This window comes from Marmota monax, unplaced genomic scaffold, assembly GCF_021218885.2.
Source record: "Marmota monax isolate L192 unplaced genomic scaffold, Marmota_monax_Labrador192_F-V1.1 WCK01_AAM20220418_F8-fsc00042, whole genome shotgun sequence".
In the NCBI taxonomy this organism is placed as follows: domain Eukaryota; kingdom Metazoa; phylum Chordata; class Mammalia; order Rodentia; family Sciuridae; genus Marmota; species Marmota monax.
In genome coordinates, this window is record NW_026693008.1 from 8543074 (window position 1) to 8555214 (window position 12141).

Sequence of the window (12141 nt, forward strand, 5' to 3'; positions counted from 1 at the left end):
TAAGTAATTATTAAAAGTGGTTTTATGCAATATGTGCAATGCCTCAGAAGCCCTTTGTAGGAAAATGCCTTTTGCCTGGCAAATGGGAAAAGTTATCAACAAAATGACACTGGGGTGGGATCTTAACTATATTCACCAAGCAGAAGAGCTGTTAAAGGAGCATGTGGGCAGAGAGCAGAGAGGAGTGATACTTAGAGAAGACACTGGTAGAATGGGGAAGCGAGGGCATGGTGTATTCAGGAGTAGCAAGTACCTTCAAGTGAGGACATTGAAAGGCTGGGCAGGAAATATATATGACAGACACATTAAGGCCAGGATATAAAAAGCCCTATAAACCATGCTGAAGAGCTCAGGCTTATATACCAGAATTCATGGAAAACCACAGAACTTTTGGTTAAAGACATGATTTTAAGTATCAGCTACAAAAGCCTGATAGCAATATGCAAAAATACAAAAGTCACAAATTTGGGGGGTCTCTAATTTCTACATATCATCAACATAAACTTGTCATTTTTCATCTTAATCATGTAAATAAAATGTTTAGCTAGTACACATACCTGGGTAATAAACTTTTTTCCCATCAGTCTTGTATACAACCATTGTGATAAATTCTCGATTATTAGCAAAATCATCCTAAAATTTTTAAAAAATTCAGTGTGTTAGGAAACTGGGCTCAAAAATGTTCTTAACATTTAAAAAAAAGAAAAAAGAGGCTGGGGTTGTAGCTCAATGGTGGAGCACTCACCTAGCATGCACGAGGCACTGAGTTCAATCCTCAGCACCACATAAAAATAAATAAAATAAAGGTATTATGTTCATCTACAACTAAAAATTAAATAAATAATAAAGGAAAAGTATCATTTAAAAGCATTTCTCTAAACTGTTCATAAAAAGCATGATGTTTCTAAATTAAACTGTCATTTTAATAAAACACCATACAACATGAAGTATTTGGTAAAATTCTAAGATATTGATTATAGTTAGTCAATTTACAATCAGAACCAATGATTCAACATTTCCAAGCCCCCTTTAACACATTTGTAGGTTAACATTTATAAGATCTAAAGTATGTATGATCAACCCCAAATCCTCACTGAAGAACATAGATTTCTTTTCATATTTTTTCTGCAGAGATGATTTTTTTTTCTTTCTTTTTATTTTATTTACAGACAGGTCTTATTAAGTTGCTTAGTGCCGCACTAAGTTGCTGAGGCTGGCTCTGAATTTGTGACCCTCCTTTCTCAGCCTCCTGAGCTACTGGGATTACAGGCATGCATCACCACACCCAGCTTCAGAAATGATTTTTGAACAAGATCTTAAGTGTATGATTATAATGTGTAACTTCCCTCAAAGGAAAATATTCATTTATCTTAGAAGACACAATTTCAGGGCACCAATATAAATTAAACAGGCTGATAATCAAATTATGTATTAATGGTCCAATTCTATTTAGAAGAATTTCAGTATGGGGTGTCAGTTGAAGGATATCAGTACCTTGTCTGTTATGTGTCTGCTAAGCAAAACCCAAACTGCAGCACCCCCTTGTGGACATTGCACCTCCAGTTTGTATTGGGGGTTGTTAGCTAGGCTATAGGCGTCTTTCACAGGTCCTTGCTTAGCATCCCAGGTACTAAAAGATAAAGTAAACAAAGAAGAAAATAGGGATTCAATTTATCACAGAGCTAAAATATAACACTCTTTAAAAAGTACTGTGTTTAAAATACAATTAAGCTATCAGATTCTTTGGTTTTATTCTTCTTTACAATTTTTTGGCATAACCAAGAAATAAAACAACTATTATAAGGTGCTCATCTGTGGACATGACAAAAATAAGACAATGCTATTCCTCCTGAATTAACAATTACATTTCAAATTTAAATGGTGTAGAATACTTTAAAATATGTAAAAGTTACCTGTGAATACATGTTGATTCTTTAAAAAGCCCTGGATTCCAACTCAAATAAATCACATCATAATACTGGCAGAGATCATCCCAGGAAATCCAAAATATTCCTGAAAATTAATGTCTTGTTAATCTAAAAATATCTTAATGATATATGACTTAAATCAGTTAAGAACATTTCACCTTATTAAAACATGATATCAGCCAAGCAGGGTGGTTCACACCTGTAATCTCAGCTACCCAGGAGAACCACAAATTCAAAGCCAACCTGAGCAACTTAGTAAGACCCTGTCTCAAAAAAATAAAAAATAAAAAGGGCTGGGGGTATAGCTCAGTGGTAGAGTACTTGCCTAGCATGCATGATGCCCTGGGTTAGATCCACAGTACTGAAAAATAATTTTTTAATAAATATAAATAAAAAGTAAGACATATTTACCATTATCTATTTTCTGAGCTGTTCGGGGATCAAAGTTCAAATACTTTTGCAACTCTGGAGTCCAGTTTTTTATATCATTTTCACTGTATCTTCCTTTCCAACGTAAATGACTCCAAGGATTTTTCAATTGAATAAATCGAAGTCCCTGTATTTTAAAAAAGGGGATAACATTAAGTTGCAAAACAGGTTTAGAATATTATTGGGTTTACCATTCTTTTAATAGGATGAATTTTGAGTATTAATTTTTTCCCTTCAAATTAACACTTTCACCATATCACATATCTGATCAAAATTGTAAATTATTAACTTCCTAGAGCTATATTATAGTCACTAACCAGACATGGTGTTATTTAAATTAAGTAACATTTAAAATTCAGTTCCTTAAAAATTAACCACATTTCAAACGTTCAATGACTATGTGTATAGAAGCTGAGGCACTAGACAGTATAAATAGAGAAAATTCCCATCACTGTAGGACATTTCATCTGAAAGTGATGCCTTAGAGCATCATTTCCTGCCTTTTCAAAGCCTTCTCTATTCTGGCCCCCTTTTGTTTTCCAGTTTTTCCTCTAAACCCATAAAAAATTGTAAATTTGCCTCCAAAGGCATTAGTCCATGCTGTTTTCCTTTGCTGAAGGCCTTTTCCATGTCACCTTCTCTCAGTGAAGACTGAGCAGCAGAAAAGTAGAATAAAATGGGACCAAATGCCAGTTCTACAGGTGTATAGGCTCTGGGTGGGTCACTTACATTCCAAGCATGTATTTACTCATATGTAAAATGAGGATTACGATGTGTTCCTACAAGACTTTGGGGAGGATTAAAGGTGATAATAATGCAAACTATCTGGCACTTAGTAGTTTCCTTTTATTATTGTTCCTCTAAACTTTCTAGTGCTGATAATCTATATTATATTAATTTAAAATAGTGCCTTATATTGCTTTCTACTTGTACAAATAGACATATGATCAATGAGATCATAAATTCTGAAGTGGTGACACTATTTTTTTTGGTACTGGGGATTGAACTCAGGGGCACTTAACCACTGAGCTACACCCTCAGCCCCTATTATCCTTTATCAGAAGTTTCCACTGAGTTTATGGCACAGTTTTCAGGTATGATAAATGTTCCATAAATACTGGATTTATCTACAGAATTGATAACACTAAAAAATAACAGAGCTGATAATTCCAAAAGTATACTTGTCTTACTTCAAGCAGTCCACTAGGAATACCATGCACTTTTATCTGATAATGTCCTAAATCAAACTGGTTGGGGGATATTTAAAATTAAAAAAAAAAAAAAAGAAGAAGAAGAAGAAAAAACTCACATTTCTTTGTTATTCTAAATGATGGTAAATTGTGGCTTGGAGTAGATATGATTTCCAGACATGAGTGATACTCATTTTTCTCAGGCTATATTCCCTAGAAGCTTCAATAATACAATTATTTTCTCAATTTCTTCACCACCACCTGTGCCTCACTACACATCGGTCAACAGACACTTATTTCTAACTCTTCTTTCATAAACCTCATTCTGCATAAGCAGGAAATCTCCATTATTTCAGGACTCTATCAATTTCTGAAAGAGGAACACAAAGGAAAAGAGACTTCTACTAAGCTTTTCAGAGACAGCTTCCAGGTATCAGGGACATTCAAGGATTTAATAGCTGTAGATTTTTAATGCTAAATAGAGAACCAGCAATTCAAAGGGTCCCAAATAGGGAAAGAATTGCTAAAAAAATCTTTTTTAAAAAGTATGGTTTGTGTTGAAACATCCCATTTCCATGGGTTATTTCCAAATACCAGAAATAGAAAAGCCTTGGAAGATATCAGAAATCCCATGATGAGACATGTCTGGACTGAAAGGCAGCAGTCTGAACCAGAGATGTACCTTCACAGACAACTATTTATGGAACATTATCTCCAGGAAGAGACACAAAAATGACCCAAGAACAGCTGAGACTAAAATGAAGACAAGATCTCAGAATATGTAAGCATATTAAAAGCAAACAAAAAGGGTTATAACTTTATGGAAATATTAATAAATATTATTAAGAAAAATCTTATTAAGAAAGTCACAAATGATCATGGGTGGCTTTAGTCCAAGACTAAGTCTACCTAAAAAAATGAGATTGTAGAGATAAACATTTGATGATATCTGTATGAGACAGACATGGACTTTGATATTGAGGATTGAATCCAGTGGTACTCTACCACTGAGCTACATCCCCAGACCTTTTCTAATTTTGTTTTGTGATAGGGTCCCACTAAGTTGCCCAGGCTGGCCTCAAAACTTGTGATCCTCCAGCCTCAGCCTCCTGAGTAGCTACAATTACAGGTATGTGCCACCACACCAAGCCAACATGGAAATATTTTGAAGTAGAAATCAGAATTAAATCAATGTCTCAACATAAAGACAATAAAATCAGCCAAAAAACATCTAAAAAGATCAAGAGGCTGAAGCAAGAAGATCACAAGTTTGAGGTCAGTCCAGGCAAAGTTACGAGAAACTCTGTTTCAAATTAAAATTTAAAAGGGGCTGAGAATGTAGCTCAGTGGTAGAGCGGTAGCTTAGCCATGTGCCAAGCTCCTGGTTCAATACCCAATACTGAGTGGGAGAAGAGAGAGAACTCCAGGAAACTCTTCAAATATATACCCAATGAAAGAATACTGGGAAAAACCCTCAAATTTTAATACACATGAAGAATGTTTTAAGGCAAAAATTAATCCTGACTATACAAAGGGCTCACATAAACAAAAGGAAATTGGGGCCAACTCCACAGTGTGGGATACCTGCTCAAGCTGGTTAATGTTTTTAATCAGTAACATTCACAACACTGCAGAATAAACGTGGGCATTATTAGAGTGAAGAAACCTGTCCCGGGACCACAGTTTGCTCCACATGCACGTGCTCTAGTACAATGCCACAATCTTTACAGAATCACTAAAACAAGGAATTGAGACACTATGTAACTAATGCTACTTGTTTTTAACTAGAAAGGCAATTCGTGGACATTCCTACATTACTGGCATTCCGCAGTTTTTTTTACAAACTGTTCTGTTTTCAGGTCAAACCACGGGTTCCTATTTTTCTCATAAACATATTACCTAGTTTACTTTGGACAATCAGAATAAATCCTATTATTCAAAGTAAATGATATATCTTTCACAGGAATCTTCCTCAAATTCAAACTTACTTTCCCATTGATTGTTTCATTATCTAAACTTAAAATTTACTTGCCATTATCTCACTACTGGTCACATTCACTAATACCTACTTATCTCACGGTATGTTCTAACAAAAAACACACATGATAGTACTGAACAATAACAACTGTTATTCACAATATTTAACTGGCATTTTGGGAATTACAATTTTAAGAAAAGCACAAACCTCTCAGCTTATTTAGTATCACATAAAATTTGATATTCTTAGCCAATTTTAATGAAATAAATACATAATTTTTATAATGGAACTGAAAATTTCTGTTGCCTAGTGATGTCTAGCCAACACAATATCAAGGTGCAATTCACTGTTCATTTGTTTGCAACTAAGAAAGCTGAAAGGTTTGTGTTAACCAAAATACTGTATATTCAGCTATCACCTTCAGGCTGTGTATATATATATATATATATATCTTTAAAACTGCGATGCCACTGTAGACAAACCTCTGTGCTGCCAACTGTATGAAAGTATAGTACAGTATGATACTTGAAAATAAAGGATTACATTAATGATTAATGTATTTACTGTATTTCTATCATCATTTTACAGTGTACTTCTACTTATTAAAAAAAAGTTTATGCTGGGGTGGGGTTATGGCTAAGTGGTAGAACACTTGCCTAGCACATGTTAGGCACTGATCCTCAGCACCACATAAAAATAAATAAAATAAGGATACTGTGTCCATCTACAACTAAAAAAATGTTTTTTTAAAGTTTATGCTGTGTTGGGTTGCAGTAGCCTCATGCATCTCATATTTACCATATATCTCAAGGGCATCATGTTCTCTCAAATTAAATTAATATGGTGTTTTGTTCATCATGGCCCTAGGAACTATAAGCTATAAGACACAAGCACACAAGTACAATATAGCCTGATGTGAAGTAAGCAATACCGTCTAGGTTTGTGTACAATGATATTTGCATAACAATGATATCATCTAACAACAAATTTCTCAGATTGTATCTCTCATCCTTAAGTGAGTTATGATGGTAATTTAATACGTTCCATTAAAAATAGCACTCTAACACACAGGGGCACTCTGTTATTGCTGAATGATCTGATTACTATACTTTCTATTATTAATGAACACTTCCTTCATAATCTTTGTATTTTTCCAATGCATACAACTGATCAAATTTTCAGTTAAAAATAACAACCTAAGAACTAACAAAGTCACATCTGAACACCTAAGCCCCAGTATATATTGACAAAGGGTCTGAAAGGCCTGACAGCACACAAGGACCCCAAGGAAGACAAACGCTTGCTCACACAAACAACCCACTGCCAGGTGTCCTTTTCCCAAGCATCTTCCTATTTTTCCTCCTTTCACAAATAGTTACTTGGTGTCTACTCAGCTCTAGCTTATCACTGCAACTGACCTCAACACTAACATGCAGTCTGGAACCGTGGGGGCTGCTTTGTGTTCACCTCAACCTTGATACTTGCACAGAAAGGAAAAGATGTAACAGTGTCTATCCTAACATCAATATCTGTGTTGTCAACTCTCATTTCCCACCTTTAATTCCATAATTCCCAATGGTCAAGTTAATACATTGAATGGTTTAAAAATTCCACCTAAACCATGATTTGTCAGCTTCCAAAAGTCTGATGATCACTGGGATCCTTACAATGTCTTACCAAATAAGAAAATAAGAGAAAAAATTTTAAGGCAAAACCTTGAACTCTCTAATATCCAAAACAGCATATGCATGTGTGGGAACCAGGCCCCACTTCTCTCCTTCAGCTTCAGTCATCATTCCAGTTGATGCAGTAATGAGGACATCACCCTTGTGAAATCTAGAATGACCCCAAAAAGACAGAAATTAAAGGATAACACATTTAGAATTTCAGATCACACCATCTTTCCTTTTAGTTTAGTGGCTAGCATGGAAATTTCTACAAATGTTTTTGTAGAAATCTTTTTAAAAAATGGGCTATCCCTGTCACCCCTGGAGAAACTTCAACAAGAAGATATTTTAAAGTCATTATATTATAAATTATATTTCTTTATTTTCAAGACGACAATTTTTAGGCAGACACCTAACAATAAAGAAAAGCAAATGCTAAATTTTTAGTTTATAAATAAGGATGAAGTTGTGAAATACCAAATGCACTTCTTCACAACAGATACTATTTATCAAATCACGGAGCTGTCTAGTTTGCTACTGAATGTGTATTATTGTTTGGATAATGCTCCAGTCCCTACATGTGGATTATCCACTTATAACTTAAATTCTCAGACTTCTCTTTTCCCATCTTTCCTTGAATTGGTAAGTATTTAGTAAGTGCAAAATATTTTTTCCAAGTTATATATCTCCAGATTCAAAAATTTTGGATTATCTACAGTTTGGATTAACTGTGATTATCACTGAGGATAACTGAGGACAGACTGTAGCAAGCACATAAAATGAAGTCTATTTTAAAGACAATTTCCCTGTTAACTAAAAATGACAGCTTCTACAATCTCTATTCTAAATAAGACAGCCTCTTTTAATACCAGAAAGAAAAGAAAAAAAAGTTTACCTTTGATAAAGCATTCTGAAAGAATTATCCTTGCTAAACGTTTGGCTATCTGAATGCATAGCTATTCTTTCTGGTATCCACCCAGTCAATGCATGAAGATCAATATTCTGCAATATAAACACATTAAGGGATTGTCAAATGTTTTTAAACTCTTAAATAATTCTGAAGGTAACTGTTAAATCTCATTGATTTGGTATAATGACTCTGATAGGGATAATCAGAAAATAGTTGAAAGCTGTTTTCTGCTCCGAGTGTAACAGAACTGTCTTAACTGGTAAATCTGATAAAAACGCAAAATACATAACAGAAAAAAATGCTTTGATGATGTCATCCACCACCGAGTACATGGTTGCAGGAGGACAGTCATTTCTACTGGTTTACATACATCCCCCTTCTTTCTCTCAAGCTGCACTGGGTAAATTAACAGGCAATGAATTAGAAGACTAAACTAAAAAGTATCTGAAGGACAGAGCAACAGACAAGGAAGAAAGACTACTATGACTTTTACATTCTCCACCTAGCATTATAAAATCCTCAAGAGTGAAGGAGGCCTGGTATTAGGCAGGAAAACCAATCGAGTACAAATAATGGGTGATTTTCATGTATCACTTGATTTCATCTTTACAAACCCTGAGAGGGGAATATAATCCTTATATGACACACACACAAAGAGGCTAAGAAAGGCAAACACCTTTTCCAAGGTCATAAGCTGGTTAGTGTCAAAATTTAAAGTCACATCAATCCAATTTTTGGCTTAAGTTTGTTAGTTTATCTCCTACAACTAAAGAATAGTGACACATAGCTCAACATTACAGTTATATTAAAGTTAGAGAAAATCAACACCCTGAACCTTAATTTACACAATGTGCTACCCCTACACAAGAACATATATATCCCCATAATAAGGGGGCTCATCAACATTTCTCAGGGGCTGATACTCTGCTTTCTCTTTTCCCATAAACAAAAACATCTATAACTTTTCAAGTTTAAAGTAGTCATATTAGACAAAATAAGTCTGTGCTTGGATCATACTATTACTTACCGAGTTGGATCCTGGGAAGTCATATCCTCCCATAACTTTCATGTATGCTTTTTCTATAAGAGACACCCATAATTCACTTTTGTTGTTGGAATAAGAGCACAGCAATTCTCCCTTATGGTCAACAGGTAACTGGTCATCAATTATTACCTATAGAAAGAGAATATTAACTTTCTTAGGTGAAACAAAATATCTGAAAATCCTATCAAGGAAAAAAAAACTTTCAATATAGATAAAAGGCACAGTCTGTCTATTATTAAGATGATGACAGTTTCAGGCTTCTAGAATCCTAGTCCATTTTAAAATGTTGGGGTTTTGTTGTTTGGTGAGGGGAGATGCTGGGGATTGAATCTAGGACCTTAGTACCTAGGTGAGTGCTCTATCACTGAGCTACATTCCCAGCAATGTTGATCATTTTAATATGGTGTCTTACAAGCTTAACCTGTCAGGTAAGCCACTGGTTAACATTTCATAAAACTACAAATAAAATTATTAGAAATTCTAAAATGTAATTATATTTAAATAATTTTAAAAGGACCCCACCATTAAGATAAGTAACACTGTCATCTGCCATTTTATTCTAAACCTGTAAAAAGACTATTATCTTACATAGTTGTAAAAGTAGAAAAGTTCAGCTAAAAAATATGTATAAATAACAGGAAATAAACACCACAAAGATACAGTATGTAATTCTTATTAAGTTTAGAAGACAAGGGGATAAGAAGAATTTTGATTGAAGACTAACAGAGAAGATTATGCACTGCATTTTGAATAAGGTACAATTTTAGAAATTACACTGACACGAAGAGGTAAACCAGTTTGTTGTTCTCGTGGTGGTGGAGCTGCTGCTGCTGCTGTTAGGTAAGTGCTAACACGGAGCTATATCTCCAGCCCTACGACTCCACTTTGAAAGATTTTTCAAACATGAGGTTAATTTAAGAAATACAGCTCAGAAAAACATTCTCAAAAAAAAAATTGTTTTTAAGTAATCTGCTAGAGTGGCTCTTTATGGGTGCTCCCAGACAACAGCATCAGCATCACAAGGAACTTGTTAAATGCAAATTCTGGTCTCAACCCAGATCTACTGAATCAAGAACTCTAGGTGTAGGGCCCAGCAATCTATATTTTAATAAGCCCTCCAGGTGATTCTGTGCACACTAAAATTTGAGAATTACTGAGCTGGAGAGTAATGACTTTCAGACCGGAATCACCAGGGAATCTCATTAAAATGTAGATTCTCATTCAGTAGGTTTGAGGTGAGGCTTGAAATTCTGCAATTCTACCAAGCTCCCAGTTATTGCTGAGGTTGATGCTAAGAAATCATGACAATGCAAGGCCCTTAAGTTATGCATATTTCACAAAAGAAAATTTAGAAACTTCTTCCATCATCTTATGGCTACAAACTCTTCCTCACCTAACAGACTTAGCTTGTCTGATTCCCTTTTATTCGAAAAATTACGAACTCTCAAAGTTTATTTTAAGTATTAATGATCTTTAGAGTTCAATGTTACTTACTGGAACTTTGCATAAATTTTCTTAGAACCACTTTTAAAAAAAGAGTGTGTGTGTGGTGGGGGTGGGTACGACTATAAGACAAGCTGAGGCAGGCATATATGAAGAATATATGAGTCCAGGAGTCTGACACCAGCGTGGGCATCATAGTGAGACCCTATCTCAAAACAACCACCAGACTATTTTTCATGGATTTTATTTTTCATTATTAGCATGTGACACTATTAGGAATAACATATATAAAAATCACAGACTCGAAATCAACTAAACTGACTTTTAAAATGTTTACACAGAACATTTCTTAATTGCTTCCATTCAGATTCAAAAGTATGTAAGGGAAGAGACATTCACCTTCCTGGGGACGCCATTGAGATGAAGTTTTACCATATACTTTCCGCATGGATTGTACTCTGGTTCACCATCCTTATTCTGGGGATAAATTATGCTTTGTAAGGAAAAATATTAAAATAATAATATTAATATTCAATATCAACTACTATATAAGATATTATATTCCATTTAAACATATCCCATTCAGACATTTGTTATTGTCTTACCAATTTTATAAAATTGTATGAAAATTATTTTTATAAAATTTTATAAAAATATAATATTTTCCTATAATATAACATTTTCCTATAATAGGCTTAGACAAAGAATTTCACTCTAATCGAAGGGCTCACTTACTATAAATAAATTTAGGAATGTATTTTATAAGATCATAAAATAGGGCATAAATTTTACAACATTCTGAAAAATCCCTAATTTTTAACTATACACTTTAATAAAGCACCAAGTGGATATATTTTAAGGCAGTTAAAATAATCTTTTACCACTGAGGTAAAGAAAAGAAGATCATTTCAACTAATAACAAAGATAGTAGTATAATGCTGATAAGCTTACATAAAATTATACCACAAAATACTTCTAAAAACTCTCTATCAATTTTCTTTTAAAATAAATTTGGGCCAAATCACTTATACTGCAAATTATTTACTTAGTATGGCAAACAGATGAAATTAAAGTCTATCTAATGATCTTTGTATTTTTGGGATTTAACACACAAAAACCACTCAAGAAAAACTGGATGAAAGTTGAGGGTATAGCTTAGTTTGGAGAGTGTTTGCCTCATTTGTATAAGGCTCTGGGCTCTAATCCCTAGCACCAAAAAAAAAAAACAACAAAAAAAAAAACACACTGGATGAAAAAATTATGCTTAATAATTTTTACAATGAATGAGTTTAAGCTAATATAACATTTAAACTAAAAGTATTTCAGAAACATTCTGAAACAGTTCTTGTCAATAGAAAAATATGCCATTTTGTATTTTCTAATATCAAGATTAAAAATACCCACTTTAATGATTTTAATATATTTTGTTAAACCATACATATTATTACATCACATACTCTATACAAAAATTTGAGGTATTTTCCAATTTTCCCTTTTTTGTGTGTTAAATTTTCAAAATCTTGGGTTGGGGATGTGGCTCAAGCGGTAACG

The 12141-nt window shown here is 33.9% G+C and overlaps 1 protein-coding gene across 3 annotated transcripts in view; it reads right to left on the reverse strand.

Annotated features, from left to right (window-relative positions):
* Nucleotides 1-12141, reverse strand: part of Capn7 (calpain 7) — a 37697-nt gene that overhangs the window by 6893 nt on the left and 18663 nt on the right. For 2 of the 3 annotated variants that reach the window (XM_058582106.1, XM_046453024.2), the window contains exons 9-16: nt 10990-11083; nt 9130-9276; nt 8088-8194; nt 7241-7361; nt 2340-2484; nt 1914-2013; nt 1495-1630; nt 558-633 (exon numbers count right to left, since the gene is read on the reverse strand). In XM_058582106.1, the coding sequence (XP_058438089.1) occupies nt 558-633; nt 1495-1630; nt 1914-2013; nt 2340-2484; nt 7241-7361; nt 8088-8194; nt 9130-9276; nt 10990-11083 (926 nt within the window). The remainder of the gene's footprint in view (nt 1-557; nt 634-1494; nt 1631-1913; nt 2014-2339; nt 2485-7240; nt 7362-8087; nt 8195-9129; nt 9277-10989; nt 11084-12141) is intronic. The other variant, XM_046453025.2, reaches the window with a different exon arrangement.